The sequence below is a fragment of the Scyliorhinus torazame genome, chromosome 8, assembly GCF_047496885.1.
Source record: "Scyliorhinus torazame isolate Kashiwa2021f chromosome 8, sScyTor2.1, whole genome shotgun sequence".
Taxonomy (NCBI): Eukaryota; Metazoa; Chordata; class Chondrichthyes; order Carcharhiniformes; family Scyliorhinidae; genus Scyliorhinus; species Scyliorhinus torazame.
Window position 1 is genome coordinate 24,292,691 of NC_092714.1, and position 20,908 is coordinate 24,313,598.

Below are 20,908 nucleotides of genomic sequence, written 5' to 3' on the forward strand. Positions count from 1 at the left end.
CAATACTTCCTGCGCCTATTTCCCAAGCGAGAAAGAGAGTGTGTGAAGAAATGAAACACATAATCCTTGTGGTAATTTGCAATTAAGGGGTTGGTCAGCTTTTCTTTCTATGGGAAGCGTGTGTGAGGCACTAATTGTCATAATCATGTGTGGTGATCACTATTCATGCAAATTGCATCAATGGGCCAAATGTTACAAACACGGGCTGAGGTCTAGCCCAGCAGTTTTGAAGTGATCGTCAGGCCTCTTGTGGGTAGATTATTCAGCATAAAACATCTCAGCCTTTCAGCATATCATTGTGCTTGAGGATTCTCTCGCCTGCTTTTCAAGTTTAACTTTGAAAGCATCATTTGCCTCAACCAACTTGCTGCGGTAGCTCGTCTCATATTTGACCTCTCCCTGGGACAATGGGCGGGGTTCTCCGTACCACCGCACCTGTTTTCTGGTGTGGCACCCCCCGCCGACAGCAGGATTCTCTGTCCCAGTAGCTGGCCAATGGGTTTCCCATTGTGCGCACCCCCCCCCCCCGGCCTTCGGGAATTCCGCTGGCATGAGCGCATTTCCGGAGAAACGGAGGATCCTGCCGATGGAGAATCCAGCCCAACAACTTTCTCCTTAGTTGCCCACTGTATTTATTCGGAATTTTGTAGACCGTTTGAAGCTCATTTTCTATTAAACCTAGATTTCTTTAAAATTCCAGTTTTAGGTATGAAGAGAGTCCAGGAAGCTGCTAAAGTCCTGGTTCAGAACTGTCAGAACCCCCGCTGAGGGAATGGACACACACTCTTAATGAATCTGGTGGCATGAGCAAAAGGCAGAGTATGTTTGACCACATTAGGCACAATTAGGTCAAACATCAATCTTCAGGTGACCCAGTTGGCTGAAAATAATGGAGCGAGTTCCAAGTCAAGCGCAGTGTGAAGACCATGATCCCAGCTCCACTACAGATACAGGAAGAAAACGATGATCGTAAGAAAATAAATACAGCAAATCACGTTAAAGTACTAGGCTTGATTTTCTGACCAAATGCTCTCAGCAGGGAGATTTATGTGGGAGACTGTAGCGCACAAAGACTCACGAGAGACAAATAGAGATGAAGTCGATGAGGCTTTATTAAGCGTGACTTGTTCCCCGCAGTTCAGTAACAGACTGGCCTGCGGGGGAGAACTCCTGGTTCTTATACTCCGCCTTCAGGGCGGAGCTAGAGGTCAACCAGGACCCGGGATCTGTCAGCCAATGACATCACGGCTTCACAGTCCCACATGACCCCTAATGCATACTACCACAGAGACCACTTGAGAAATTTGGATATATGCATGTGTGTAATTTATAGGCAATTATATCTATGGTCAGAATATCATGCTCACATTTTTGATATGAACACTTACATAGGCAAATTAACCAACTGATCCCAGGGGATATTGGTTAGAATGTTTTGTACTTCTGCAGGTAAGAGAACACTGGAAATTAATGCTCACAATCTCACTCCATGCACTTGGAACTGTTGGAGATAGGGCACTCAGCCACTACCCGAAACAGGCCTTCAATTATTTCGATTGGTTGTCCACCTACGTTTAGTGGGCAGCCGATCGACCTTCATCTCTGAGAAACTTTCCCAGCACAGGGGCTGCATCAGGAGACGTCCAACATGGGGCTGTCCTCTACTTCCCCAGACTGTCTCCGCCCAGCCCCCTCACCACCAAATATCTGGGGTAGCAGCAAGACGCAGCAGGTTTTAAACTGAGGAAAGAAGAAGAAGAAGAGCACAGTACAGTGCTCTGAATCACTGAGAGAGAGGGAAAACAAGAGCCACATCAAGCTGAAGAAGAAAACTAAAAGATATCACAGACCATTCCTCTGACCCTCAGGGCAGTTTTACTTGCAATCCATGAATATTTCCCTTCACGGTCCGCAGTCTTCACTAAGCCCAGAACAGGGGGCGCGATTCTCCACTCCCACGCCGGTTGGGAGAATCGCCTGGGCCTCCAAAATTTCCGGGGACACCGGTCCGAAGCCCTCCCGCGATTCTCCCAAGCGGCGGGAACGGCCCGGTCGAGTTTCCCAGGCCGCAGGCCGGAGAATCGCCGGAGACACCCAAAATGGCGATTCTCCGGCACCCGCGCTATTCTGAGGCCCGGATGGGCCGAGCGGCCAGGCCAAAACGGCGGGTTCCCCCTGGCGCCATCCACACCTGGTCGCTGCAGTCGTGGGCGGTGCGTGAACGCTGGGGGGGGGCGGCCTGTGGGGGGGCGAGGGGGGATCCTGCACCGGGCTTCACCTGCAATGTGGGGTGGCCCACGATCGGTGCCCACCGATCGTCGGGCCGTCCTCTCTGAAGGAGGACCTCCTTCCTTCCGCGGCCCCGCAAGATCCGTCCCCCATCTTCTTGCGGGGCGGATTTGGACAGGTCGGCAACCACGCGTGCCAACCCGCGCATGCGCGGATGACATCCGTTATACGGCGCCGGCCGCGTCATCTATGTGGCGCCGCTTTTACGCGGGCGACAAGGCCTGGCGCGGGTAAATGACGCGGCCCCGATACTGGCCCATTGTCAGGGCCTGAATCGGTCGGGACCGGGGCCGTTCCGCGCCGTCGTGAACCTCGACGGCGTTCACGACGGCGCGGCCACTTCGGCGTGAGAGTGGAGAATCCCGCCCAGGAGCTATGACTGCTTTCAGCAGATAGAAGTGCATGGTCCTACCATCTGCACATTTAGTAGTGCTCTAGGTAACAATATGGACCTCTTGATTCTCTGCCTCCCCCCCCACCCCCCCCTCCTACCCCCACCGAGACCTTCTCCCATTCCAAAATCTACCTGCTGGGTGCATTTAGTCAGAAAATTAACCCTCATATTTTAAAGTGATTTGCGGTATTTATCTTGTTACAATGATAGTTTTCTTTCTATATCTGCAACGGAGCTGGTGTCGAGGTTTTCACTCTCTAAACCGTTTGACTTTGAATCCGTGCCATGGTCTTCAGTCAACTGGGTCACCTGGATCTTGCAGAAGCTGCTCCTGCTTTGGCCGGCTGGGTTTTGTGAATTTCAGAATGGCACGGGAAATTGTCAGAATTGGGGTTAACCCCAAAATGCAATGCAAAGAACAAGCTCCATCCCCCACCCACATTCCCATTACAACCCTGCCTGAAAGTCTACTGCCTTCAATATTTCAGACTGTGCAATCACTGCTGCTTTAAACCGTTTTGATCTTTACCTGTGCACTGTGTTCCTGGGTTTGTCGGATTGCTATCTATAATCCCCTGGAAACATCTACACAAGAAATGTCCTGGAGTGTTTGTGCAGACAGCTAAATTAGAGCACGTGTTGTTCCCAGTCTGACACTCGTCAATGTCTGAAACAAGAATTAAATCAAAACTGTCACTTGGAGTAAAAGATTAACCTTATGACTTTAAGTCCTGTTAACTTCACACCATGTCCCATATTCACAAATACCTCCAGACGCATCAATCCTTGTATCTCTAAACTCAGCATTATAGAGACAGCTGTAAGTTTGTTCAGTCTTATACAAATTCCTTTACCTGAATGGACATATGGCCCGGCTGCCAGCTATCTGTGACTGCTCATCGTCACCTTGCTACAGTAATCATGGGCAAATCTAATGAGGGCAAGATTGTTTTTTTTAGGCCAGCACATCGAGGATGCAACTGGGGAACATGATATCCTAGATTAGATATTGTACCATGAGAAGGGGTTCATTGGTAATCTTGTTGTTAATAATCTTCCTTCATGGAAGAGAGACCACAACATGATATAATTCTTCATTGGGATGGAAAGTGAAGAGGCCCGATCCAAAACCAGGGTCCTAAATCTAAACAGAGGAAATTACAAAGGTGTGAATTGGCTACGATAGATCTTCAGTGATAGGTATGACGGTGGGTAGGCAATGGCTAATATTCAAACAATGAATGCACACATTGCAACAGTTTTACATTCCTTTCTGGCACAAAAACACAACAGGAAAAACAGCCCAACCATGTAACACAGAGTGGACTGTAAAAACTTCCATAAGTATGGAAAAAGAGAAAGATTTGTGAAGACAAATGTAGGTCCCTTAGAGTTTGAAACTGGAAATTTATAATGGAGAACACGGAAATGATGGAACATTTGAACAATAACATTAGCTCTGTCTTTATATAAGCACGGTAGCCTTGTGGATAGCACAATTGCTTCACAGCTCCAGGGTCCCAGGTTCGATTCTGGCTTGGGTCACTGCCTGGGCGGAGTCTGCACATCCTCCCCGTGTGTGCGTGGGTTTCCTCCGGGTGCTCCGGTTTCCTCCCACAGTCCAAAGATGTGCGGGTTAGGTGGATTGGCCATGATAAATTGCCCTTAGTGTCCAAAATTGTCCTTAGTGTTGTGTGGGGTTACTGGGTTATGGGGATAGGGTGGCAGTGTTGACCTTGGGTAAGGTGCTCTTTCCAAGAGCCGGTGCAGACTCGATGGGCCGAATGGCCTCCTTCAACACTGTAAATTCTATGATAATCTATGAAGATGGCACAAATAACTCCCAGAAATACCAGGAAACCAAGGGTCTCGTGAGGCGAAGGAATTGATGGGAATCAGTATGGGAAAAAAAAAATTACTAGAGAAATGAATGGGACTGAAAGTCGGGGGCGATTTAGAAGTCTCGGCACCATGTGCCCGTTGAATCTTGCGAGACTCGTGACTCTTGAAACAAATGTAACGATCTGGATCTTATCCTCACTGGGCGAGAACCAGATTAGAATATTAGAGTGTGCCATTAGGCTCATTTAAATATGTCCGCGCTGGATTCTCTCGGGATCCGGGACCTAACAGCCGAGCCTGGGGGACCATACCAGGGTGTTGTTCAACTGGCCGACGCAAACATGGACCGGCAGAACGGCACCTGGGGGGGGGGGGGGGATCTCCCGGGCCATTACAGATCCCCAGGTGGTCATGTATGCATTAGTAGCGCGGTACCGTAACATTCCTGCTGGCACTTGGGCATCTTGGCATTGCAAGCCTGGCACATTGAAACTCCCACCAGGGCATCCTGGCAGTGCTACCCTGGCACCGCCAGGGTGTCCAGGTGGCACTGCCAGAATTTTAGGCTGGGAGCACCAAGGTGCCCAGGTGCCAGGTTGTCCGTGCCAGGGGTCAGGGCCAAGATGCCTTGCCCATAACAGATGAGGTGAGGAGGGGCTTGAAAACCCACAAAGAGGTATGTTGGGTGCAGTGGGGGGGGGGGGGGGGGGGGGATCGTGAGGCGGCCGTGGGGTCATTGAGGGGATTTGAAGGATCAGGGCAGCCTTTACAAATTGCCCTGATCCCCGAGTACTTTTCCTGCACTGTTCACTGAGCTTGCCAGTGCAGGAAATGACTAAAGTGAGGCCTCGATGGGGCGTTCCCTGCCTAGGTCAACAAAACGCTGTACACGTCTGAAACGGGACACTGTTGTGTCCCGTTGAATCGCGGAAGATAAATTCCCGGGGCCTGATCTGCATATCCCAGGGTACTAAAGGAGGCGGCCATGGAAATAGTGGATGTGTTCATTGTCATCTTCCGAAATTCTGGTAGATTTTGGAACAGTCCCGGCAGATTGGAGAGTGGCAAATGCAACCCCACCATTTAAAATAGGGAGGGAGAAAACCGGGAATGACAGACCAATTAGCCCAACGTTAGTTGTAGGGAGCATGTTAAAGTCTATTGTAAAGGATGTGATGACAGGGCACCGAGATAATATCAAAAATATCAACCAATCCTGGTTTATGCATCTCAAATCTTTACCTGTGCACTGTGTTCCTGGGTTTGCTGGATTGGTATCTTTAGTTCCTCCTAAACAATTACATGTGAACTTTCCTGGAGTGTTCGTGCAGGCAGCCAAATCAGAGCACGTGTTGTTCCTAGTCTGACACTCGTCAATGTCTGCAACAAGAATTAGATCAAAATTGTCACTTGGAGTAAAAGTTACTTCCACCCAATGATTAGAAATGGTGTTCTGATGAAGTGCCATAATCAATTTGAAGCGTTAACTCTGTTTCTCTCTCCACCAAGGCTGCCAGACCTGTTGAGATGTTGCACCACTAGGTCCTGTGCACTTGGGCAGAAAAAGAAAGGCAAAATCCCAGTTCAGGTGACCAGTTGCAGAAAGAGACGGGGAGGATTGAAGAAGAGTCCCAGGGAAGAGAGAAAGACAGGGAATAGAAACAAGTGCAGTTAAGTGTCATTCAAAGAAAGGGGCATCGAAACAGGCTCCAGTTAGAGAAAAGGGTTGCAAGGATCAGGCATTGAGCGAATTAGGTTCAGGAGAAGCTCTGGACGTCCAAGTAGGAAGCTGAATTTTGGCGACTCTGTTGCTCTGAGACGTTCGAGCAAAGTTATCCCTTTGGAGCAGTAATTTTCTGCTTGGCTTGGCCACAGGGCTGAAATTGTGCTTCTAAGGTTATATTTGAGTGCATTCTGGAATTCAGGGCAACGGAACCTCGGGAGGCACGATTCAAACTGGGAACAACGTTTGGAGAGAATGCCAAGGTGGGATCTTTGAAAATTAAGATTGGAAATCCTTGTGAGTGAAATTGAGTTTCACTGAGACTGGTTGACTCGCAATGTGACAAATGTTTGTGTTGGTTGTTGAAAAATCCATGGAATCTATTTTGGTCACACCTGTCACCTACTGTGTAGTATGGTGTGGCCGCCCATGGTTTACCTGTTAATTCACATGTACTTCATACTTCCTGTCTCAGGAAGGCAACAGCATTATCAGAGACCCCGCCTACCCAGGCATTGCCTTCTTCCAAACCCTTCTATCAGGCAGAAGGTACATCCAGACCCGCACATCCAGACATAGGAACAGCTTCTTCCCCGCAGCTACAAGACTCCTCAACGACTCCCCCTCAGACTGATCTATTCCCTGTAAGAACACTATTCATGATGCCCTATGCTGCTCTTGCTCATGTATTTGCTTTGTTTGGCCCCTTGTTCTGCACTGTAACCAATCACTGCTTTGGCGATGTACCATTTGTCAATGTTCTCTGTTGATTCTTCTTTTATCTACTATGTACGTACTGTGTACGTTCCCTCGGCCACAGAAAAATACTTTTCACTGTACTTCGATACATGTGACAATAAATCAAATCAAATCAAATCAAAATCTGTTTCTTTGCTAAATAGATATCACCAAAGACTTGGGGGGCCTTCCAAAGAATCATAACAGACACAAGTGATGAATTCCATGGGTCAAAATGGTTGTGATTGTTGAAGGCCAATTATCTCAGATTCATGGCATCGCTGCAGCCATTCCTCAGGTGGCATTCTAAGCCCAACCATCTTCAGCACCACCTTCTCAAGGGCAAATAGGGATGGGGGCAATAAATGCTGACCTAGCCAGCGATTCCCATAAGGAAAGGAGGCCTTCCCTCTATTGCAATGTCAGAAGTTGGGATGTTTGCTAATGTTCAATGCCTCTTGCTGAAGCAAATACTAAAACAGTTCATGTCCATGTGCAGTGTGAGTGTGTGTGTGTGTGTGTGTATGTGTGTGTTATACTTGCCCTTCAGCTGAGTGGTTTGCTGGGTAATTTTCACCAGATATTTAAGAGACAACTGCATTGCCCTGAGTCTGGAGTCACATGTAGGTCAGACCAGGCAGGTTTGGCAGATTTCCTTCCCTAAAGAACATTGATGAACCAGGTGGATTTATACGACAAGCAACAATAGATTTGTGGTCATCATTAGACTTTTAACTCCATGTATGCACGTGTGTGTGCGTGTGTGGGAGTGATAGAGGTGATAGGTTTGTCCATTTGCAATTAGATATTATGATTGGTTTGAGGTACAAGTGAGTAGGACCGATCTAACATTTGCGTTTTTATATACGTTGAGAGGTTGTTTGAACATCAAAGGGAAGTCAGAGGTGTCAGAAAATATTTGTCACTTACAGGGTTTCCATGGGTAAACAGAAAAGAATGTGTTACATTTTATTGACTCAAAAACAGAGACAAAACAGAAACTTGAAATATTTTATATTTGGAAGGATTTGCATTTCAAAGAGGTGTGAGAACAATGCAACCTAAGATGAATGGGGGAAAAAGGTATTTTGGAGTTACTGCGGAGAGCGCTGGTATTGACTGTGTGTAGTAGATCTTCTAGAGAGTGCAGCTCCAACAGCACCAAAAAAGCTCAATACTATCCAGGACAAAGCAGACCACTTGGAACTATATCGCCATTCCTTCACAAAGACGGATCAACTTCCCAGAACTTCCTCCCTCTTAGCACCTTTACCACATCCCCTACAACTGTGCATAATGCAGATTATCCCTTTTCTTTGCGCTTCCTAGATTTATTACACTAGTGACAAGGATTAAGCACAGGATTCTGAGTAGCCTCTTCGAAACCACCACCTCCTCAAAGGAAATAAATGCTGAGCCTACCAGTCAGGTCTAATCCCCTGAAAAAATGTTTGAAAAACCAGGAGATAGTTATATAATCAAACAGGAAGCTACTTCATGGGACTGGGTAAAGGGCTGGCCAATGAGACTAATTGGCGAATCTTTCAAAGAGCCAGCACAAATATTATGGATGAATGTCTCTTCCTTGAAAATGTCTATCATTTTATAATATTCCTCCTGACATTCCTCTATTAGTTTAACAAGTCATTCATCTATCTAGTTTAAACAGGCAATGGAGCTTTAAAATTGTGGTAAGGTTAATGTAAGTTAAACATGTAAAACATTCACATATTAATATCACCTAGATTTGTGTTGAAACATATTCACATTCCTCAGTATCTCACCACTCCTGGTTTAAACAGCTCTGATCTTTACCTGCGCACTGTGTTCCTGGGTTTGCTGGATTGGTATCTATAGTTCCTTCAGAACAACGACACGAGAAACTTCCTGGAGTGTTCGTGCAGACAGCTAATTCAGAGCATGAGTGGTCCCCAATCTCACACTCGTCAATGTCTGAAACAAGAATTCGGTCGAAACTGTCACTTGTTGTAAAAGTTATTTTAACCCCGTGACAACCCTCACAATGACCACGGGAGATCAGCGATTGTTCCCCCCATGGGTTTCGTAGAATACAATTTCCTGTGTTGAGGCCTACCCAGCTGGGAGTTGTACCCTATGTCACGCATAGAGGGCCTCGATGACAAACTGTGAGAGGTCAATTCTTCACCAAACTGGACATGAGCTATGCCTACTTCCAGTTAGAACTAGACGAGTTGTCCAGAAAGTACATGGTGATCAAAGGCCATGAGGGTTTATGCAAACACACATGTCGGCCCTTTGGAGTTTCATTGTCATGTGACATCTTTCAACGTGTAATGGAGCATATTCTCCAAGGGTTATCTGAAGTGGCAGTATATTTGGATGATGTACTAATTGCAGGAGCCACAGAAAAAGAGTACCTAGAAAACCTGGAGGAGGTCTTGAGATGCTTTCAGACACAGGCGTCCATCTCAAATGGGGAAATCATGTATTCCAGGCAGGCGAGGTGACTTACGTAGGGTACCAAGTCGATAGAAAAGTTCTACGTTGCGTGGAGGAGTTAAGGCCATCAAAGAGGTACTGACCCTTGACTAAGACAACAGAATAAAAATTGTTCCGTGGTCACGTAAATTACTGCGGGAAATTTATCCTAAACTTGGCCACTTTATTGTCACCCCTGCAAACACTGTTAAAAAAACACCAGAGGTGGCCGTGGCAGACATTGAAGGAAGAAGTCTTTGTGAAGGTAAAACAGCAGTTACTATCTTCAAACATCCGAGCTCATCATGGCCCCAAGAGAGACCTGGTGTTAACGTGCAATGCCTCTCCATATGGAGTAAGGGCAGTCCTTTCCAATCGATGGGACGATGGTACAGAGAGACCTACAGCAGTCACATACAGAATCTTGGCATATGTGGAAAGATGCTCTTCCCAAATCAAGAAAGAGAGATTGGCTGTCATTTTTGGGGTGACAACATTTTGTCCGTATGTCTACAGCCAACATTTGAGACAATCATAACAGACCATAAGCCCCTACTGGGTCTATTTAAAGAGGACAGAGCGACCCCCCCCCCCCCACCCCCCCTCCAAAGCCCCATCCACTTGCCTCAGTTCAAATGTTGGGCTAGCAACTTATGAATATTGTTTTGAGCACCCATTCCAGGGACATACATCGCCAACATGGCTGCCCTGACTCACCTTCCATTGCCCACAAGTTTGGCCCCTCTGCCGGTATTGGAAGAAGTCATCATGACATTAAACTTCCGGGATACCTTGCCAATATCCACAAAGTGGATTCAAGCATGTTTCGTCCCCACAACCCAAAGATGTGCAGGATAGGAGGATTGCCCCTTAATTGGAAAAAATGAATTGGGTACTCTAAATTTATAAATAAATAAAAACATTTTTTTAAAAAGTTCCTGTACCCACGACATACCAGGGGTCCGATAATGGTATCCACTTTACCAGTGGAGAATTTCAAGCATTTATGAAGTCGAGCGGCATCAAACACATCCGAATGGTGCTGGACCATCCATCGTCTAATGGTTGGTTCGAACGGGCAGTTCAAACATCCCAAGCCGGAATGAAGAAGCAGCTGGTTCGCTGGGTATGAAATTGGCTTGGATTATAGAATCACTACGCACACGATGGCGGGAGACGTACCAGCGGAATTATTAATGGGGTGACAACTGTTCACCAGGCTCAGCCTGCTGTTTCCCAACTTGGGAGGAAGACGGAGTTAAAGCAGGAGACCCAAGAAAGGAACGACGACAACAGAACACCTGAAAGGGTTTTTAGAACAGGGAATGTCGTCCATGTGCAGAACTTTGGAGATGGATCTCAATGGATCCCAGGAGTCGTGCTGGGAAAGATTGGTCCCACAAGGTTAAAGTCCGAGGTAAGACCGTAAAGAAACACATTGACCACCTGAGAAGCAGGGAACTCACTCCAGTCAAATCGACTCCCGCAGAGACAACACCTTTGACACCCGCTGCGGCCATCTCGGGTTTAGAGACTCAGCCTGTGGGAGTCCCGAGGGTCACTTCCTCCGAAGGTGAAGACTCGGTATCTGAAATGGAGACTGAGGAGACTGATCCTCTGTCAAAGGTCAACACAAAGTATGAGTCTTCATCTGTGCCCTCCGGCACTCGTCAAGGAAGCGACGATCTCCAGTCTGCTTCACGCCTCTTCAATTCGGCTCAACATGCGGCTGACTTGAGGCCTTGTGCCAAGTGACATATGAAGCCGTGCCGCCTCGACAGCAGAGGGGATGATCTGGACTTGAGTGGGGGATGGATGTGATAAACTGCATGAAGACCATGGGGGGTCGCTGATTGATCTCTCCATGGGCTACATCGAGTACAACTTACCGTGTAATAAGGTAGAGGCCAGCCCAGCTGGGTTCATTAGCAAGACCTCTAAATTTAGCTCCCAGACCTGGACCAGCAGTTCCCGATAGTCCTGGGCCGAGACGCTTGCTTTGTGTGCCGCAGTAGCGACTTTATTTTCAGTTTTGGGATGAACCAAAACTGTCCTGACATGTTGGGCGGCTTGGTGGCACAGTGGTTAGCACTGCTGCTTCTCAGCGCCTGGGACCCGGGGTCAATTCCGACCTTGGTGGCTGTGTGGAGTTTGCACATTCTCCCCGTGTCTGCGTGGGTTTCCTCTGGACTCCGGTTTCCTCCCACAGTCCAAAGATGTCCAGGTTAGGTGTATGGCCATGCTAAATTGCCCTTAATGTCCAAAAGGCTAAGTTGGGTTACTGGGTTACAGGGTTAAGGTGAGGGCATGGGCCTAGGTAGTTTTCTTCAAGAGGGGTTGGTACAGACTCGATGGGCCGAATGGCCTCCTTCTGCCCGGTAAGGATTCTATGATTCTATCAGGTTAGGTGGATTGGCCATGCTAAATTATACTTAGTGTCCAAAAAGGTTTGTGTGGGGTTACGGGGATAGGGTGGAGGTATTGGCCTGGGTAGGGTGCTCTTTCCAAGAGCCGGTGCAGACTTGATGGGCCGAATGACTTCCTTGTGCTCTGTAAATGCTATGATGAAGTCAGTTTGGCCCTTTAATCCGTGCCTCCTGGAATTAATACAAACCCAATGATTAAAATCAATATTAAACTCAGGCTCTGTCCTACCTTCACATATCCTTCCAGGTACACTGGGGCTTGTATCGTTGAACCCAGCATTACACTGACAGGTGTAGGTTGCATTCTGTCTTATACAAGTTCCATTAACTGAACAGTCATTCAGCCCTGACTGGCAGCTGTCTCTGTCTGCAATGAAAAGGGAAAGGCAAATTATTTTCTCAAAATTAATTAAAGAATTAGTATGTTTCAATAAAGACCAAGTCTGCTCAGCCTCAATCCAATATGGACTGATAGCACCATTCTTATTCAGAATATAAGAGAAGGCGTATTCGTTCAATCACCCCCACTTTATCACCTGATCTTTCTATTTTTACTGTTGCAACTTTCCTGACAGTACAAGAACAGGAATAGGTTACTCAGTTCAGTAAATGGCAGTCCTGACATGTGAAAGATGATGGACAATTGATCAGCTCACCAGAGGAGCAAGTGTCACAACATGCCCCAATTCTCAATGTTGGGGGAGACGAGCACGTCAGTGCAAAAGACTTGCAACCATCTTTAACCAAAAGTACAGAGTGCCATCTCAGCATCTTCCTGAGGTCCTGATTGTTGTAGATGTCAGATTTCAGTCAATTCGATTCATTCCACATAATATCATGAAAGGGAGGAAGGCATTGCATTCGGCAAATAATATGGGACCTGACCACATTCCAGTAGTACAGAGTGCTGGAGAGTTGTGCTCCAGATCTCGACGCAGTCCAACCATGTTACTGTTCCAGTACAGCTACAACACTGGCATCTGCCTGATCATGTGTGTCCTGCCCCAAAAAAGCACAACAGCTTTAATCCAGGTAATGGTCCCCTCTTTACCCCCCCACCCACCCCACCCATCAGTTTAATCTAGATTGTGGCGTCTAGAGGCTTTTCACAGTAATTTAATTTGAAGCCTACTTTTGACAATAAGCGATTTTCATTTCATTTTTAAAAATTTCATCAGCAAAATGATGGAAGGTGCTGTGGACACTGCCATCTAGTGGCATTTGCTCAGCAATAAGTTACTCACTGATGCTCAATTTGGATTCTCCCAGAGTCACTCAGCTTCAGTCCAAATGTGGGGACAAGAGCTGAATTCCAGAGGTGGCATGAGAATAACCATCCTTCACATCAAGGCTGCATTTGACTAAGCATGGAATTAAGGAGCCCAAGCAAAATTGGCTCGCTGGGAATCAGGGGAAAACTCCCCACTGATTAGAGTCATGTTTAACATAATGGAAACTGGAGTAATGCTTAACGTAAAGGGAACAAACTGAACGGGTTACCTGGGCAGGACCAGGACTGGTTGGGGGATACTTGCTAGAGTGGTTGTGGAGTGTTTAAATTAATATGGCAGGGAGATGTCAACCTATGTAAGGATTCAGAGCAGGAGGAATCAAGAACAAGAGAAAAAGACAGAAAGGAGAATAGAAAAAGTGATAGGCAGAGAAATCAAGGGCCTGTATCAGATAATAACACTAAAACATAGTAAGGGCAGGACAAGGTCTATTAAAAGGACCAGCCTTAAGGTTTTGTACCTGAGCGCGCGGAGCATTCAAAATAAAATGGATGAATTTGTTGCACCAATGGAGGCAAAGGGATATGATATAATAATAATAGCTTATTGTCACAAGTAGGCTTCAATGAAGTTACTGTGAAAAGCCCCTAGTCGCCACATTCCGGCGCCTGTTCGGGGAGGCTGGTATGGGAATTGAACCCGCGCTGCTGCCTTGTTCTGCAATATTTAACCAGCTGTTTAGCCCACTGTGCTAAACCAGCCCCTAGTTGGGATGTAGTTGGGATTACAGAGACATAACTCCAAGGTGACCAAGGATGGGAATTAAACATTGAGGGCTATTTTGTTTTTAGGAAGGACAGACAGAAAGGAAAAGGTGGTGGAGTTGCATTGTTGATTAAAGAAGATATTGATACAATATTGAGGGAAAATATTAGTACAGATGATGTGGAATCTGTCTGGGTCGAGTTAAGAAATATCAAGGGGCAAAAAACATTTGTAGGGGTGGTTTACGACCACCAAACTGCAGTGGTAATGTTGGGAATAGCATTAGACAGGAAATTAGAGATGAATGTGGTAACTGAACACCTGGGGTTATGGGTAACTTTAAACTGCATATAGATTGGAGCAGCACGGTAGCACAGTGGTTAGCACAGTTGTTTCACAGCTCCAGGGTCCTAGGTTTGAATCCCGGCTTGGGCCACTGTCTGTGTAGAATCTGCCTGTCCTCCCCGTGTCTGCGTCAGAGACTGAGGGGGGGCCTGATAGAAATTTATAAAATGATTAGGGGTATAGATAGGGTGAACAGTTGGAGGCTTTTTCCCAGGGTGGAATTGAAAATTACAAGGGTCCACAAGTTTAAATGAGGGGGGACAGGTTCAGTGGAGATGAGTGGGGGAGTTTTTTACACAGAGGGTGATGGTGGCCTGGAATGACTGCCAAGTGAGGTGGTTGAGGCCTATATATTAGCGACCTTTAAGACTTATCTGGACATGAACAGACAGGGTATAGAAGGATACAGGCGGTTGGTCTAGATAGGACATATGATAGGTGCAGGTTTGGAGGGCCGAAGGGCCTGTTCCTGTGCTGTATTGGTCTTTGTTCATTTGTATTTCACAGAGGCACATTCAGACAAAATAGGATACAGACGCAAAGAAGGAGATGTTAGGTGAGGTGATCAAAACTTCATCAGAATTGGGTTTAATGGGCTGTTTTAAATAACCTGGACAAGGGGGAGGTGGATGGGGAGGGAAACTTTAGGTGGAAATTCCAAAGTGGAATCACTTCAATAGGTGATGGCACAGCAACTAATGATGGGGCAACAGAAAAGGGTTGGACATAAAGGAAGAGGCAAAGAAACAGAGAGATAGGAAGTGCTGAGAGTTTTGGCCAAGGGTGGTATCATGAATGGTAGAGGCTTGGAGGGCCGAAGAGCCTGTTCCAATGCTACTCTTTGTTCTTATGTTATATTGTACCACCTGGATATATCTGCTGCCATTTTACATTGGTTGAAATGTCCTTGTCCTTACCTGCTATAGTCGTGTTTCCAAGATCAATGTCGAACTGTGTACTCTTGTTTAAGGATTCGGCAAATGTTTCTCTAGTTTCGCTCAAAGTGACATTTTCATCCGTTGACATCACAATGTCAAAATCTATTTTCACACTCCCTGGAGTCAGACGATTTATAACAATTCTCAGTCTGAACAGCTGGTATAAAAGTTTCAATCTTTGGGATAATCTGCTGACCAACTGAAAGGAAACATAATTAGTCAGTGACTAAAGATTGGACCCAGATTTTCCTCTGCTGTTCTGCTCCCTCCCAACCTCAAGTTTCCTTCCCTTGCCGTTGACAGAATTGCTGCTGGCCATGCCTTTCCCCACCTGCCACATATGAGATGTGTGGTAGGCCCCAGCCCTCAGTGCCCATTAATATGGGCACAGTAAGAAGTCTTACAACACCAGGATAAAGTCCAACTGATTTGTTTCAAATCTATAGCTTTCGGAGCACTGCTCCTTCCTCAGGCGAATGAAGAGGTATGTTCCAGAAACATATATATAGACAAAGTCAAAGATGCAAGACAATGCTTTGAATGTGAGCATTTGCAGGTAATTAAGTCTTTACAGATCCAGAGAGAGGATTAACCCCAGGTTAAAGAGGTGTGAATTGTCTCAAGCCAGGACAGTTGGTAGGATTTCGCAGGCCAGGTGGTGGGGGTGAATGTAATGCGACATGAATCCCTGGTCCTAGTTGAGGCCGCACTCATGTGTTCAGAACTTGGCTATAACTTTCTGTTCGGCAAACAGAAATACCGCACACATGAGTACGGCCTCAACCGGAACCTTGGATTCATGGTGCTTTACATTCATCCCCCACCATCTGGCCTGGGTTTACGAAATCCTACCAACTGTCCTGGTTTGAGACAATTCACACCTCTTTAACATGGGATTACCCCTCTCTCTGGATCTGTAAAGACTTAATTACCTGCAAATGCTCGCATTCAAAGCATTGTCTTGCATCTTTGACTTTGTCTATATATATGTTTCTGGAACCTACCTCTTCATTCACCTGAGGAAGGAGCAGTGCTCCGAAAGCTAGTGTTTGAAACAAACCCGTTGGACTTTAACCTGGTGTTGTAAGACTTCTTACTGTCCTCACCCCAGTCCAACGCCGGCATCTCCACATTATTAATATGGGAGGAGAGAATAACCAGAGCATTTCAATACATGGAGTACTCATCATCATTTCATCTGGGCAACACAAATAATGGCTCATCATTCTTTTACAGCGACAAGAACAAATACATATTGGGTCCATCTCTCTTCTCAATTAATCATTATTTCATTCTTTCCACATACACTAGCTAAAAATGAAAAGCGGCTTACATCTTCAATGAAATCCTTTACAAAGTTTCTGTATCTTCGGCTTCTTCGATCTCGATATTCATTTAAGAAAGGTCTGTTTCTGATCCTGGTTCTGGCTTTAAGCACACGGGCACCTTTGGAAAGTGGGGCGAAAGCATGTTGAGTAAAATGCAAAGTGTACATAACATACAATATTCCCATTATTCCTGTTATTATTGTGTGGCCGCAGCGATCGAGACTGTGCATCATGGCTTCCTAGGGGCGAAATTAAGAATAATTGAAAAACCCTTTTTCACAAGGTTGATGCAAGTAAGTTTTTATCAAAGTGAAAACATTCTGGAAACTCGGCTGGAATCTCAGTTTGGGAGACTAAGTCCCCATGCCGGTGTGAAAACGGGGCTCGCGCTCACCGGACCGCCCCCCCCCCCCCCCCTACAGTGCCCCCAGCCCCGAATAATGCCCCCCCCCCCCCCTGCTCGCGGATCAGCCCTCCCCTGACTGGAGCAGCCCTGGACTGAGTCCTTAGCTGCCACGTTGAGTTCCCGATGGATGAGACCATGAGAGTCCCAGGCCATCGGGAACTCGGCCGGTCGGGGACGGAGCATCGTGGGGCGGGGTTCCGGCATTGGCCTGTTGCCGTGGATACAGCATGCGGCGTTCTCCTCGAGTTTGCCACTTTTCAAGGGGTGGAGCATCGATTGAACTCAAGGCCTTCAAATTATGACACTGGTGTAGTGCCCATTCGTTGAAGAGAGTGAGCATGCTTTTTTGGCTTTTGTGTGCTCGTTCTCATTTCCTGGTCACACCCCTGGCTAGCAACAATGTGAAAAAGAGAGTCAAATATGTAAGCCTGTCCCTGTCAGTACATAGCCTCTCCATCAGCAAGTCCTCAGCTGCTCCTCCACATAGGCACACAGAAATTACGTCCCTCGAGTCCCAGGCTGAAGCTGCAGAGGAGCTCGGAGGAGGTTTGGCCCCCCAGACGAGCAGCGGCCAGGCTAGTTACCAATATGTGGACATGTCACGGCACTCACTGACCAAACTCCCAGCTCTGGGTGAATAGCTTCACTGCCTTGTGGATATCCCCGGGAGGGATGAAGGTTAAGGTTGTAAACCGTGAGATAAAATCTAGAGTGGGGATCAAAGGTGGACTGAAGTCTAAATGTGTTATCTTTCTGGAAATTCTCAAGCTAAGCCGACGCCAAACATAGTGCTTTGCTTTCCTTTGAACTTAACTAATGAGGTTGAGAGGGAGCCCCTGATATTTGGGCAGCCCAGGGTCTCTATAACGTTCTGGAGAGGACAGTCCAGTTTCGCTGGGTTAACGCAACACAGGAGACAGCGGTTACGAGTGTTAAGCCCAGATCAATTGACACAGAGTGCAGGTGCTATGGGCTGTTCCGTTCCGTAGGAAGGACCATCATACCCACTGGTCGAACCCACCATCCACCTCAAATCGGGCAGCTCCCAACTAGTGAGATGCTCACCCTCCATCTACTTCAGTAGGTGCATCACTTTCTCAGTGCGCTGACTTCCTCCAAAACAAATGCAGCAGGAACTGCCATACCAGAGTCGGGCACCTGAGTCACACCAGGCTGGTTGTGGCAGCGTCAACCATAAGCTCACTGCCACAACTCTCATGTGCTTCCTGTACATGTGGCGGCAGCGTTGTCTCCACACAACAGAATTTCAGTTTTGGTCAGGTTGGAACTCCAGAGGGATCATTTATCTGACTCTGACTGCCACTGCACTAAAATGGCTTTACTTTCTGGGGAACATGAAAACCACCATCGTCAACCCGACTACAAATGGATTGCCTTTACCACTGATTACATACAAACATATATACATACGAACATATGTACATACAAACATATATATACATACAAACATATGTACATACATACACATATATACGAGCATATGTACATACAAATATATACATGCAAACGTGTACATACAAACACATATACATACGCACATATGTACATACACACATACATACATACGAATATGCCATTCAACCTCCTTCCCCGCTGTAGGGATTCAATGGTTTCTATTCTATAAGTAACCCTACCTCTGGGGAAGTGAGTTCCAAAGACTCCCGGCTCTCTGGATAAATAAATAGGGGCTTTTCACAGTAACTTCATTGCCGTTTCTCGGCCTTTTGGCTCAGATCAAGTGTAGTATCTGTAAGAGGCTGGTTTAGCACAGTGGGCTAAACAGCTGGCTTGTAATGCAGACCAATGCCAGCAGCGCGGGTTCAATTCCCGTACCAGCCTCCCCGAACAGGCGCCGGAATATGGCAACTAGGGGCTTTTCACAGTAACTTCAATGAAGCCTACTTGTGACAGTGAGTGATTATTATTATTAAATTCTTCTTGACTTTGTCTTCAATGGGAGACCCCCTTATTTTTAAACTGTGTACCCCCCCCCCCGCCACAGGATCCACCCTCACCCAAGGATCTTGTTTTTTTCAGTACGACTGCCTCTCAGCCTCTCAATCCGCTAACCTCCAATGGATACAGGCCCAGGCTGTCCAACCTTCCCGCCCTCCCCACCCCTTCCATAAGATAGTCCCCACCATCCCAGGCATCGGTGGAAACAGTCCATTGTCCCACCAAACATCAAACGCCATTTCGGGAAAGTCACAGGCAAGCAATGGGTGAATGAATGCTGAAAGCTTAAGAGGCAGCTGGAAGGGGATCGAGCCTTCCAGCGCAGAACATCAGCACTGTTGAAAATAATTGAACACACCAATGAGGCAAATGAAGAGGAAACTGGTCGGGTGCCACTCAACTTGGGATCTGAGAGCTTGAAAACTATAGAATTAATCAAGGACTGTGCTGCTTCTAGCAATACAGCACGCTTGGAATCTGACGGCGGGGGGGGGGGGGGGGGGGGGGTTAGACCCAGGAAGTCCCATGAGCATTAATTTCCAGTAGAATGAACGGTGTGTTGATTCAGCTATTTGTAGCTTTTGAGTTCGGAGAATCGCAGACCACCCATAACATTGTAAGAAGTCCTACAGCGCCAGGTTAAAGTCCAACAGGTTTCATAGATTATCATAGAATTTACAGTGCAGAAGGAGGCCATTCGGCCCATCGAGTCTGCACCGGCTCCCGGAAAGAGCACCCTACCCAAGGTCCACACCTCCACCCTAGCCCCATAACCCAGTAACCCCACCAAACACTAAGGGCAATTTTGGACACTAAGGGCAATTTATCATGGCCAATCCACCTAACCTGCACATCTTTGGACTGTGGGAGGAAACCGGAGCAACCGGAGGAAACCCACGCACACACAAGGAGGATGTGCAGACTCCGCACAGACAGTGACCCAAGCCGGAATCGAACCTGGGACCCTGGAGCTGTGAAGCAATTGTGCTATCCACAATGCTACTGTGCTGCCCTTCAGGAGCAGTGCTCCGAAAGCTAGTGATTCGAAACAAACCTGTTGGACTTTAACCTGGTGTTGTAAGACTTGTTACTGTGCTCACCCCAGTCCAATGCCGGCATCTCCACATCATGACCCATAACATTGGCAAACTATCATGAGGAGCAGGAAACGCATGCATAATCTACCTGAGCCAGCGGCAAGTCCTCCACTTTTTCACAGTTGACTGATGATTAACAAGGATAAGGCAGGAATAAATCAGGAAAACGAGTCATATTTTGTCATTCAAGCGCTAATGTTGAAGACTTACGTGTCCGGACTGTTACTTGTATTGTCCGCTGTTGTGTGCAACTTTCCACCGATACAACAACCTGATATTTCACATCAGGCAGCAGTCGCCTGAACACTGCCTTTTTTAGAGAAGTTGCAATGGTGAACATTTTCACAGCATCACGGAAGAGAGTGACTTTGTAACTGACGCCAGCCTGTGCGTTCTTCACCTTCCAGGTAAATGAGATTTCTGTACTTCTCACACGAATCAAATGGACACGGATGAACCTGACGGGAACTGAGAAACAGAAATAATTATTTGCCAATGAGGACTGGTTCACTTCTTAATTTAAAATACAGATTAGATTGCCATTTATTTGGTACCTTAACCCATTCTTGGGAAATGTCTAAATTGTTTCACATTAAGTTTAATTGCAGTGCCTCTGGCTATGGAGGTAAATGTGGAATATGGAAGGATGCGGTTTTGGGAATTTTGAAAGGAACTGATGGAGCAGAGAGAGAGAAAATGTATCAGCTGGGCCTGTTGTGTTATAATAATGAATAATATCAAATCACTCAGAAGGTATTGCATAAATACATTGTGGGTTCATTTATTTAGACTAGACACATAAGAACAGTTATGCATAGGTACAAAGCTTGAAGTTATCAGGTCTGTGTGTGTGTGTGCTCTGCTCAAAGCAAAAGTGTAGCTAAGACTGGATCACATGACACATTTCCCTTTGAGTGATGTCATGCTGATACCCCTCAAAGGCATATT

The 20,908-nt window shown here is 46.7% G+C and overlaps 1 protein-coding gene across 1 annotated transcript in view; it reads right to left on the reverse strand.

Moving 5' to 3' along the window:
• LOC140428703 (uncharacterized) overlaps positions 1 to 20,908 on the reverse strand; it is a 36,446-nt gene that overhangs the window by 1,479 nt on the left and 14,059 nt on the right. Inside the window, exons 2-8 of the mRNA XM_072515434.1 lie at positions 20,171 to 20,428; positions 16,486 to 16,598; positions 15,132 to 15,351; positions 12,102 to 12,239; positions 8,802 to 8,939; positions 5,768 to 5,905; positions 3,213 to 3,350 (exon numbers count right to left, since the gene is read on the reverse strand). Of these exons, the coding sequence (XP_072371535.1) occupies positions 3,213 to 3,350; positions 5,768 to 5,905; positions 8,802 to 8,939; positions 12,102 to 12,239; positions 15,132 to 15,351; positions 16,486 to 16,598; positions 20,171 to 20,428 (1,143 nt within the window). The remainder of the gene's footprint in view (positions 1 to 3,212; positions 3,351 to 5,767; positions 5,906 to 8,801; positions 8,940 to 12,101; positions 12,240 to 15,131; positions 15,352 to 16,485; positions 16,599 to 20,170; positions 20,429 to 20,908) is intronic.